The following is a 13222-nucleotide window of genomic DNA, read 5'->3' on the forward strand; positions in this document are numbered from 1 at the left end:
TTGTTTTGCTGTTGTCATGTCCTCCTTTCCATGGGATCATGAATTCCATCAGATCACGATCACTTCCAAGTTTCTGTCAACCTTCACATTCGCAATTAATTCATCCTGGTTCGTCAAAACCAGATGTAGAATGGATGTCCCCCTAGTTGTTTTCTTAATTTTCTGAATCAGAAAGCTGTCCCCTACACATGCTAAGAACTTGCTGGATGTATTATGTTTTGCTGTAATAGTCTTCCAACAGATATCAGGGAAGTTAAAATCCCCCATTAATACTAGCTCATGTGTGTTAGCTAATCTTGTTACCTACTTGTAGAATGACTCCTCCACTTCCTCTTCCTGACTGGGTGGTCTATAATAGACCCCCACCATAATATCACTACTATTCTTTCCCCTTTTTACCCTGGCCCAGAGAATCTCAGTAGGTCTGTCGTTCACTTCCTCTTGGACCTCTGAGCAAGTGTATTCATTCTTGACGTATAGTGCAATGCCACCTCCTTTTTTCTCATACCTATTCTTCCGGAACAAGCTATATCTCTCAATGCTGGTACTCCAATCATGGGAGATGTGCCACCAAGTCTCTGTAATGCCAATTAAGTCATAATTTTCTTCATATTTTATGACTTCCAGTTCATCCTGTTTGTTCCCCATACTCCTTGCATTTGTATACAGGCATCGAAGATATTGTGCAGACTGCCCTGTTGCTTTCCTTCTTGCCTTTTTAATGCAATGGTGGTTTCAAGTCCTTGTCCAGAAATTTGCCCCTTTTCCTTGTCTTCATTACTGAAGCCTAGATGTGCATTGGATGGATTTCTGTGACCATCCCCAGTAAGACCTAGTTTAAAGCTCTCTTTATCAGGTTAGCCAGAGGATGTCCAAAGATGCTCTTCCCAGTATTTGATAGATGGACCCCCCCCAACACAGTAATCCTCTTTCCTGGAACATCAACTCATCGTCAAAAGCCAAAGCCTTTTCACTGAGACCATCTGTGTAGACATGCATTTATTTCCAGGATTTGACGGTCCCAGCCCGGGCCTTTTCCATGTGTGGAGAGCACAAATATAGCATTTACACTAAGTGAAGCTGGCAGAAACTCCTCAATGAGATTCTAGAATTACTCAGGGAACTTAGCATACAACCTGCCAATTGGATCAATGGTCTTCAGGGCTTGTGAAAGGCAACTAGGAAGCACTGGATTTCCTGTTGGCTGAGATTCCTATAGAGAGATAGGCTACTTTGCTACACTTAATTTAAGTCATCAGGGACTTACCCAAGGAACCACCATGTGTTGCTGCCATTAACTAATTTTTCCTTATCCAGACAGATCATGAGAAAATTATAATCAGGCAACTGCAGTGAACTTTGGAACTCTCAGATTTCCTTCATTTATCTCAATCCATTTTTAGGCCTAGGCATGATACAGACCGCACTGGCCCTGTTGGTTGGTGATCTCATGCTAGTGGACAATGATCTGGTATCCATGACAACTTTTCTTTGTATGTGTTAGCCGCTTTTGATTCTAAGTAACTTTTAGTTCTGAACCAGTCTTGTTTCTTCCCTCTCAAACAGTTCTACAGATTATTTTTTGACATCTTTTATGGGTTTCCGCAGGGCTCTATTCTGTGGCCCCCTTCAGTTTAACACATATGTGATGCTGCTAAGGGAAAGTATGACATGATATGTAGCCAAGACCATGAATATGCAAATGATATGAGCTGCTGCATGTCACTCCCATAAGAACACAGAAGTAAGAGTCTGTACTTTACCCATAAGAACAAAGAAGTAAGAGTCTGTACTTTAGCAAGGTGCTCTGATACTATAGTGATGAGGACCCTATATAGCACCTAGATAGATGGTATAATGCCTGGTGAGAAATGCAATCTGGACGAGAGCGAACTGTCTGAAGGCTAATCTGGACAAGTTGGTGATGATGACTAGGAGTTGGGGGAAGGATCTCGAACATATGGTAAGGATAGTTCCTGTCCTCTGTTTTGAGATCAGGAAGGTGCCGCTTTTTAATTAAGTAATTCACAATTTGTTCTGGGAATCCCAGTGATGTGAGAGACCAAAAGCATCTTTTTTCTCTGCACCTTTGCAATTATACCCCTTAAGTCTGGATTTTGACATCTCTATCCTTATTTTGGATAGCTGCAGGTTGGAGAACTGCAATGGTTTTTACTTGGGGCTAAATTTTAAGAGCATTCTGAATCTAGAAGTAATACAGAATGTGGCTGTTTCCCAGTTAGGCACTATTAGCTGCAGAGAAGATGTCACATCCACAAAAACTGAACGGACTTGCTAATAATTTTCACATATGGGTGAAGGTGCTGACGTTGTTGTCACTATATGGTTAGAATTTTAGATACCCAAGAGATTAGCCTGTGTTCCGTGCATGCCACATAAGTTGTATTTGGCTGGATCATGAGAGATACAATTTTCCAAGAGAGACTAGTGAATCTGGGTGCCCCAATTTTGAGGTGTCTGTATTCAGATTCAGTGAGGGAGCTGGTTTTCAGAATGTGCTGGACACCTGTCCTGTAATTATTAAGTCCCTTGATGGTATCTCACTAGTCAATTTGGAAAATTTAGCCCATGGCTTCATGATGTTCTTAGTAGCGGGATCTTGATTGTGGAATTTGTTTTCCCTGCTATTCTGACACACTGACTTTCTGCAGGGAGTGGTTTGCTTTGTAGTGAGAAGGGAGTTTGTATATAGAGATTTTTTCTTTGCATACTGTTTCTTTCCTTTTTGTTTAAGATAAACAACAATTTAAAATTATTTTTATATTTGTATATGCAGTGAATTTTATAAGTTAAAAATAATTGACACTACAGTAAACTCTAGAGCGCTAACCAACTGTTAAATGGGAGAACACCACTACATGCACAGAACTCTACTTAAAACCATCTCATTTCTCTAAAGAGAAAGAAAATTGGCTGTAGGATTTACATTGCTGGAAAACCAAGAGAGATTTCTTTCTGATGGAAAGATAAGTACTGCATGGTAATATAACCAGCCACCACTCATCTGCTATTAGATGAATAGAGAAGGAAGAAAATCTTTCTTAAGAAGTGTCAGATATAAGTAAACTTCTTTGACTAAGGCCTTAATCAAGACTTATCCCTTTTAAGCAGCAGCTAAGCATTTTCTTTAGATCATTCTTTATATTATGATTAACAACGTATCTTATAGAAGATAAAAAGCAAATTAAGAAATAGGGAAGATATAGGCACTCAGCTGGGTAATAGCCCAAACCTTAAATCTTTGTTGTTGTTGTTTTGTTTTTGTTACTACAGAAAAATATTGTAATGATGATTGCAAAATGTATGGCCAAAATACCATGTTGCAGCCTTGCAGATCTCATCTGCTGGGACTGACCAAAGCCTGTCTTGTTGATGCTGCAGCATGATTGATTGAGTTGTGACATGCCCTTTCAAATTTCAATGTTGCTACTACGGTGCAACAGTGACAGATGCACACTGATAGGTTATCAGAAAGGGTTCTTTTGGACAGAGGCTTACTTTCTGTTCCACTCTTACAGAAAAACAAAAATCGTGGATTAATTCTCTAATGGCGTTCCCCACTTTTCAAAGAGACTTTGTTGATGCAACTAATTTGCAGAACAAAGCTCCCCTATGTTGAAAGCTAGAAAGAATTAGAAAATAGTGGCATTGCAATACTTGTTTGAAAGCAAAATGTAAACATTTAATTTGAAAACCAGAAAGCAGTAACCTGACCTGTGTGTTTCAACAAAGTAAAAAAACCCCACATTTGCATTTTAAAAGAAAAGATTTGAAAATCCATGCCTCCTCTGTTTACTACTTGAGACTTGAGTTCAGGATTCTATACGTGTTTTGCAACTGTTGATGAGATTACCACCTGAAACAGGAATCCCAGCATTATTTTAGAGGGTTTTGTGATGATACTAACTATTATAGGGAACGTACCAAATCTTGTATGCAGGACTTAGCAGATTAGTGACGGACGAACTAATTTTGAAAAGCTTTGTGAATGTATTAAAAATACAATATAGTCTACCTTACTCAAGCTTTGTTATTGATTTGGGATTATAAATGATTCTTTAAAACTAAAATCTTTCCAGTTCACCTTCAAAATTGAGTTTTAAAACTACGGCCAGAAGAATTTTCCTGATTGCGCACACAAAGCCAAACCTCTCTCTTCAAATGTACCATAGGTCTTCAGAGCCCATAACTCACTAATTGTACGACACAAAGTGATTGCCATCAGAAAAGTAACCTGGGTAATGCTTGCTGTAGAAGCTCAAAATACCACTTATATCCCCTGGCACAGCAGGATCTTAATTTGAGGTTGATAAACCCTGATAACACCAAACTGCTAGAGACTGAATAGAAACTAAGTGTTGTGCTTTCTACAAGTTATTGAAGAGATGACACTGTAAATACAATAAACCATCTTTCAGAGATAAAATATATGCAGATGGCATTCAAGAAGATGGCATGTGACAATACGGTAATCATTTATACTAGAAATGTACGTGATGCTCCATAAAAGCAGAGTACAAATACCCGGCTGCATGTGAATTAATCTAGTTTGAGGCACTAGAACTTATGCAAGAGCTAGGTATTATTACTACTATTATTATATATAAACATTTGTTATGCTTGAAATGGAAAGAGTATCTAATATACTATTTTTGGGACACATTCCAACAAATCAAACCTTAAATCCTAACTTCTCAGAAGAGAGGGTGAACGGACTTCTCAGAAGAGAGAATGAATGAGCTGCATTGCATATCTTGGGATGGAAAAGAATGTTCAACCTTTTGTTAATGAGGTCTGGAGAACTTAGATTCCTGATCTCATAAAATTGGCTATGGTCACCTTTTATCAAAAGAGATCGTCCTATTAAGATCACGGAATTTCTCTCTCTTGAGCTCTGTTAAGATCCATAATTTGTATGTAATGGAGAACAGACGTGATCAGTATTCACCAGTGATTCTATAAAGTGCTAGTAATATCAACTGATCTTCCTCTGAAAGACTGAATTTCCTACGCAAGCTTGAGATACTTCATAATTCGAGTAACAGCCAATGATTGACCAAAAATTCATAGGCCCAGCGAAATACAGCTATTTCCATTTTTTACAATATAAAAAATAAAATACAAATAACAAGAACTCTGAAGTCTAAATATTAAGCAAGAGAAAACTAGAACTGAATTTGGAGAAGAAAATGCAAAAGTGGGTGTGTACTTCCTTCCTGTCCCAAGAAAAAAAAAATGGAACTGATGGTTAGATGAACAGAGTCAGTATTTACTCCACTAAAAGCATGTGTGAAGCACACACAAAGGATCTTGTCTTGAAGTAAAATTTAACAACTGAGCAAGTTAGGAATAGCTCCCCAGAGACTTTATGACCCTCCTATCCCCAGGAGTGTGAAGCCACAGATTACACCTCTAAAGAAAATTATCCATCAAGAAAATGATTAATCAAAGAAAAAAAATCTCAGGCTTCCAATCAGATTCAAAAAAACCCATCAGCCAATAGTTGTTGCAGAGGTAATTGTTCTAAATCTATCAGTACACCTAAGCTGCTCCTTCATTGACTGCAAACACCAATTTCTTTCACAGAGGATTATAAGTTGATGTTCATGGTCTTACTTCTGCCATTAGGGTGATAAACAGTTTAAGCTACATCAGGATCTGACACGTAGATCAATTCTAGGTCCATAAAGAATCTATACAAGAGGTTCCCAGACAGGGGATTTACTGCCCCCCGTTTTTATTCTCTTGCTGCTAAAATTACTTCTGTCAAACACTTACAAGAGTAAGAAAAAAGGTAAAAAAATTAATTTTTCATGTAGTCCTGGAACAGTCTTTTTAAATTCAGAAACTTAAAGACGAACATGTTACTGCATTTAAAATTATGTTGAGCAGCATGTGGTATTTAGCTAAATAGCGATCCAAATCTATGATTCGCTCACTCTCAAGCAGACAGCAATTTGAAACATTGAACTAAGCTGTCTAGATTTTTCTCTAAGGGCAGTCACAGGCTTCCTGTTACCAGAGCCAAATTATATTAGACATTTAATTTTAAACCTCAGGTACTTAAATGTAAAACCTTACAACAGTAATAGTCATAAAGCAGTGGGGCATTCCATTTCAGAGAATGGATTTTTCTATTTTTTCCCCTTTAATTTAACCAGCACCTCCTGTTTTGTGGCTCTGCCCACTACAAAGTAATTTATCTAATTAGGAGATGTTCACAGCTGCTTAAAAGACAGAAGCCCCAGGAAACCAAAGGTCTGGATAGGAAGACTTTGAAAAGTTCTCCGGAGCCACACAAAGTATTAATTTAATGTGAAAAAAGGTTCAGAGAAAAATTGAATCCCAATATGTTATTTTGTCTACAATAAAACCATGTGACAATAAGCAGGCATATTCTCCAGTACACTGGCATTTGAATTCCAAAAGATGCTTAGCTTCTCCCTATCCCTGCTGCTTTCACAGCATTATCTTTTTATGATTCTAAAATTCAAAACCTTTTATTGGGGCAAAAAAGCTGAAATTAAAAAGGGTTTTTCATGTGTCAACTGCCAGCATAAAGGATAAATTCTACAATCTAAGTGAAAGAGGATACACTGATGGAGATGAATCATGTTTGAGTTTTTGAAGTAGTTTTATCAATCACAATAGTTAATGTTTATGTTGACATTTGTTTGTCTAAGACTGTCCACTAAGCACTGACCTAGTTAAAAGAAGTTCTCCCAGTATTTTCAAAATGTAAAAGCAAACCAGGAAATGATGCAAATACGATTTTTCTATCATTATTTACTTCTCAGTCTTCCTGTGTCCTTTGAGTAAATGTAGCACAGCTGACCCTGGCTGTTGTCTCTTATGATCCAGAAGTAATTACATATGATTGCCAAGTCATAAAACAGAATTAGATGTCCTTACTATAAGAAGTATAAAATGTAACTGGGTGTAGGAGAAAGGGAAGGCTTCTTTTTCATACCAGCATAGATAACACACTCATGAGTGCTGTAGGGCTTGCCCAGATTATAGACAAAAGCTAAGATCAGCAGATACACCCAAAACAGCCACAGCTGTGTTCGTGCGCACACGTGCCACAAAATGTGTCCTTCTGAGATCCTTACAACTGTCACTATTTTAAGGAATAGCCTCAAAAGCAGTAGTTTCTTTTTCTCTAATTCTCTTTCATAGTCACTTCATCCCATGGTGTCCATACCCTTCCTCCATTTACTCTGTTCAAGGTTCCCTTTGCTTTCCACATTCTTATTTCTCCATTCCATTACTTCCACCATTACTTTCGTGGGCTCTCCATGGTGCTTCTCCCTGTCTCTCTTTGAAATACTACAAATTTAGCACTTGAATAGTGCTTTACTAACATTAATGGAATCTTCACAACTCACCATGTGACGTAAGTAGTATAGCCCCATTTTACAGATGGGACTAATAAGGCAGGAAGTGACTTGACCAAGGTCACAGACAAATTATGTGTTAGACCTACGATTGGAATAAAGGACTCCCTTGCTCTCAATCCTATGTGTAAGTCCACTGGACCACAGCACCTTTCATGCTATTCAGACATTCCCCCTTGAGGACAAAGCCCACAATGTGTGTTTAGTAGAGGAACAAGCTCAACTGCAAACAGTTTGCGACAAGTTCGTAGGGAGCTTGTAGCAGCTCAGGCAACACCTTTGACGCAACATCAAATTGGTCTGGGATCTTTTCAGAAATCAAGATATCGATGACAACTGATTTGTTGGCTCCACAGACAATCCTTAAGTGGCTATATGAAAATCATGAATATACCCTGTGATTTTGTTGGACAAATCACTATGACAAACTTGCAACCCTTGTGATTGGTCAGCATTTTCAAGGCTCTCTTCACAACCGAGATGGCTAGAAACATCTTTAAAAAAGTAAAGAGAGTAGTCCTGACATTTACAAATTCCTCCAATTGAGGTTATGGAGACAGTGGCTGCAGGATTCACGCATTCCGAAGGCTGGCCCTGCCTACAGCTAACCAATTACAACAATAAAAATAAAATAATAAATAGTTCAACACTTAAGACCATAAACAAAGGGAATAAGGGGATAAGAACTGTGTACCTCCATACACAGATGCAGTGAAGATGCCTTGGAAGCTATGCACTTAGAAAGCAACCCTTACTTTGCTATGCTTTTAATAATTTTGGGCCTATGTGGAATTTCAGGCATGGGGTAGTTGACAACACAAGGCATCTCCTTCCTCGTGCAGTTACGTGTGCTGCTTCCATAGCACTCCTAGCCTTTCCATGCCACAGGAAGAGACGTTTTGTTAATTTATGATGTTCTGCCTCCTTCTCATCCTTTTTGTTCTGTTTAAATGGCTGCAGCTTTGCTTAGGTCAAGGTACCCGGATGAGTGACATCAGTCCTCAAAGAAGAGCTCTACAAAAAAAACCCCAACTTGTCTCTTACCACTGCTGATGCCAGAGTTTGCAATGACTGTCGCCTCACTCCATTGGTCAGCACTGGAAACTGAGTAGGACCGCTGATGCATACCATCGGGGCGACTGTTGAAGGAGACTAGACTGATCCCACTTGCCATCTGAGACACAGACGTACTGGTAGTCACATTTCCTAGAAACAAAACAAAACAAACAAATCATGTTACTGTACAAAATAATGCTGATTTACATTAAGGAGAATAAATCTTACAGTACCGCAGAGCAGAGACAGCACTAATTTCATTAATGTGCAGTGTTCTCTAAACTTTTGGAAGCTGAGTTCCCCCGGACCCTTTTCTAGAAAATCGAAATACTTGCAAGCCCCCAGTGCATCCCTGATTTATGTTGTTAAAAGCCTAAACATCTTAGTTTATATATCCTCTGCACTGCCCTTGCTAGTCCTTCGTACCACCTAGCAGGCTTTGGGAAGCGTTGGCTTAGTGCAAAAAAAGCCACGTGGAAAAAAGCTAATCCTTAAAAACTAATAAGCATTAAGCAAACCATCCATTGTACCCTTAAAAAAGCAAGTCCTGAAAATGTAACATGACCCTCTAAACACAACTCTAACATACAAAATGTGTAATAACTACATCAAATGGAGACACTTCAAACCCTCTTATCCTAATTCAATTATTTTAATTGAGTAACCCCGCCGCTGAATAAAGCCAAAATTGAAAAATCTACAGTGCCAGTAAATAAACTGGTACGAGTAGCATAAAATCAACTATAAAACCCATCTTCCACAGACTTTTAACTATCACCAACATGGAGGCAACACCAATGTATTGTTCATTATAAAAAGTCACTTCTTGTTAAGCAACAGCATACTCTTTATTCCTAAATTGGTTGGTTGTTAAAAGATAATATGAACAATAACCTTAAACACTGTATATTAATTAGCAATGGGTTTAGTGCTTTCATGATCCATAAGGGCTGTGACAGATAATAGTTCAGTAAAAAGTTTAATGGAGGAAATGGGATTCACAGCATTAAAAATAGCTGAACAGTGATCTAGTTGACAAAACATAAATAAAACCCTCTCCATGAACTTAGGCTTCCAGTAGTCTCAGTCTACCTTTTCTGTTCTTGTGTTTGACATGCACTAGAAATTTCACTCTGACGTTTAGTTTTTAATCATATACTACTTTACTGATTTAGAAATTACTTTTTAAACAAATTTAAAATATTTTTAAAGTGTTAGTTTGATTTTTGCAAAAATGTTCTAATAGCTGCAATCTCTTCATGGCAGACTTTACCAAAACACAGCGGACATTGTGAATCCATTGTTAAGGCTATCCTACAGTAAGGTTAAACGGTTTTAAGAATAATATTTTTCTAGACAGATTTAAAGCATTTAGTATTTTCATCCAAAGACAAAATAACTAGTAATGGCTTTCCAGCAGAGCTGAATTAGAAGCAAAGTCATCTAAACCTACACACAGTACACAATTAGTAAAGTTTGTAAAGCACCTTGCCATCCTTTGCTGTTAAAGACTCTCTCTATTCTATGTGTGTGTATATATATATATATATATATATATATATACACACACACACACACTTTTAAGATACTTTCACATGAAAATTTTGCGCTTCCATAGCACTTTCAGTTGGACAACCATCGATGAGTTCAGAAACTTTGGTGAATTAAGGTTCAACACTCTTGTGAGGAAGTTAATTATTATCTACTATTACTTCCCACTTTTCCCACAGGTTAAATGACCAAAGCTCAGGGAGGAAGACTGTGGCAGAGTGGGAAATAAAACCCAGATCTCCTGACTCCCAGTTCCATCATCACGACTTTTCCCAACAGCAGTGTTTTGAAAGAAAGTAGAGCTTTGTGAAGTACGTTGTGCTCATTAGAGTTTGTGAGATAGCTTCCCTGAGACCAAACACGATCTGTCTATGGTACTTGTATAACCTCCATTACTGTAAGATCTGAGCACCTCAATCTTTAATCAGGGGGTAGCTGTGTTAGTCTGTATCCGCAAAAACAACAAGGAGTCCAGTGGCACCTTAAAGACTAACAGATTTATTTGAGCATAAGCTTTTGTGGGTAAAAACTTCACTTCTTCAGATGCAACAATCTTTAATGAATTTATCCTCAACATAACCAGGAGATATTTTACAGATGGGGAACTGAGGCAGAGAAAGACTAAATATCTTGCCCAAATTCCCATAGGGAGCCTATGGTAGAGCATGTATTTGAACCTGGTTCTCGTGAGTCCTGGCCAGTACCTTTACCACTGGACTTCCTCTCTAATCCCCTTTTCCAAGTCATCCTTTCACCCATGTGATCTCCATAATCAGACTGGCATCTATTACACTGGTCACAAGTTAAAACTACAACAGGTGAACACTTCTTTTGAGCCTGTTTGAACACATTTAATGCATTTTACTAAGGCTAGTATCTGAACGTCCTGTGCCAGTGTTTTCTAAGAAAGCATTCGGAACACATGTGAAGGTCAGCAATGAAACCTTGCCCACAAAACGGCACATATGTGGTGAAGATTCAGACTAGAACCCCACATCTTGACTGAAGTCTCACTAAAATAGAGCACACACACAGTTTTTTGCATTCTTTCTAATTAAAGAAATACTTTTTCTCCAAATGAATCTCTCTGCACTCCAGCTGATGATACAATATCAGCACACTTTTCCTCCAAGTTTTATAGCCTGGGAAAAAAACGTGAGTCAAAAACTTGCTAATGAGAAAAAAAATACTATTGTGACAACTCCATTTTGGCTGACACACCAGGAACTTCCAGAACTGAAAGATGATTCTTTACAGTTTGAAGGAAAAAGCCAAACTCTGTGATTGTGAGCTGTATCGGACTCCTATCCTATGTGGATCAGACACATAGGGACACATATACCAGAGAGACCAGACACTACTAATTTGTGAATCACTTAGTTCATCATCACATTATTGTGCTATTATTTTGCAAATGTGGGGGAGCTGGAGAAAGGCTAAGCTGTATTGCTTTATATTTCAAAGGGGTCCCACAGAAATCTGTCCTAGCCCCAGTGCTATTCCATACTTTATCAGTGATCACATATAAATCATTGCTGGTAAGGTATGCAGATAACACAAATTAATGGAGTGGTAAATAATAAGGACAAATCAGTTCTATAGAGTGATCTGGATCACACGATAAGCTGGGATCACTTATGTTCTAATACAGCTAAATGGAAGGTCATATCTAGGAGGTTATGAAGTAAGTCACACTTACTGGAAAAGGGGCTGTATTTTGGAAACCAGTGAGTGACAAGGACATAAGGGTCATTGTGGATGGCCAGCTGAACATGAGCTCCCAGTATGATTTTGTGGCTAAAATGGAAAATACTATCCTTGGATGTATAAGCAGGGGAATACTGAGTAGATGTATGGAGATGTTATCACTGGTTACAGCATCGGTGAGATCTTTAAGCAATCCTGTGTCCAGACTTTTAAAAGAATATTGACAAACTGGTAAGGGTTCAGAAAAGAGCTACAAAAATGATCTGAGGTCTGGAAAACCTGTTTTATAGTGAGACACTAAAGAAGCTCAATTTATACAAGAGAAAGTTAAGGGGCAACTTAACTTGAAGTCCATAAGTACCTATACGGAATGATTTATGATAGCAGAGGTCTCTTTAATCTAGCTGACAAAGGCATAACACAAGATCAAATAGTTAGAAGCTTCAGCTAGACAAATTCAGACTAGTAAGAGGGCACTATCCTTTTTTCTAAACAGAAAGGATAATAAACAATTGGAACAACTTACCAAGGGATGTGATGGATTCTACATCACTACATCTTTTCAATCAAGACAGAAAGTCACCCTATTAGATATGCTCTAGCTCAACCAGAAGTTATGGGCTTGATGCAAGAACTTGGTGAAATTCTATGGCCTGTGTTATGTAGGAGGTCAGACTAGATGGTCACAATGATCTTTTTCTGGCCTTAGTGAGTAGGCATCTATAAAATGCACATTTCCTTTAAGGACTAAATGTACTCCCTCAGAACTGATTTTAGAGTTTTTATATTTAAAGACTTCGGTCACAGATCTTTTCTTCACAGCAAAGTTTAGTACAGGTGAGCCAGTAGCCCAGCTGAAAACAAACAGTCTCAAACTCACAGAAGGCGTGCAGATCGGATGTGGGTCAAGAGCAAATGTTGCTGCTTGTCTGGTCACACTATGGGGTCAAACGGTCTTAGCAGCTGTCTTGTTCTGCTTTGATGTTCCAGTAAGGCTTATTGGTCCCTGGCCTGGTCGTTGACTCTTGCATTCCGAGCATGGCACTCCAAGGTTTTCTGACCTGCCCATGGTGCTGTCTTGTCTTCAGGCCACAGCTAGGAGATATATGAGGTCACACATATCTCAAAGAATAGACTATAATTACACCAAAGATATTTAATATCCATGGCTTAAATAGCCCATACTACCTGTGGAAGCATGTGCTATTATCATGCCTCCTAGCTGCTGAATTTGGGACATTAGATGTTGCACATTAGAAATTCTCCTCTCTTATATATGAAATAATGCCTAGTTTATAGCTTGTGTTAGAAGAGGATTACTGAGTTGGACTGCTGCTGACCCGAGTAGTAGGGGGTCACTAGAAATCTTTATTATTTGTTTTGGAATCAGGTAAATTCTGTCACGGTGTACCTATTTAGAAGCAGCTGGATGAATAAGTCAGGTCTTTTCACTTTTTCTTTCATTTGAAAACAAAACAATTCTACTTGCA

General features: G+C 38.4%; 1 protein-coding gene across 4 annotated transcripts in view; it reads right to left on the reverse strand.

Annotated features, from left to right (window-relative positions):
- AGAP1 (ArfGAP with GTPase domain, ankyrin repeat and PH domain 1) overlaps positions 1–13222 on the reverse strand; it is a 680051-nt gene that overhangs the window by 169907 nt on the left and 496922 nt on the right. For all 4 annotated transcript variants that reach the window (XM_074968160.1, XM_074968159.1, XM_074968162.1 and 1 more), the window contains one exon: positions 8463–8624. In XM_074968160.1, the coding sequence (XP_074824261.1) occupies positions 8463–8624 (162 nt within the window). The remainder of the gene's footprint in view (positions 1–8462; positions 8625–13222) is intronic.

This window comes from Natator depressus, chromosome 11, assembly GCF_965152275.1.
Source record: "Natator depressus isolate rNatDep1 chromosome 11, rNatDep2.hap1, whole genome shotgun sequence".
In the NCBI taxonomy this organism is placed as follows: Eukaryota; Metazoa; Chordata; order Testudines; family Cheloniidae; genus Natator; species Natator depressus.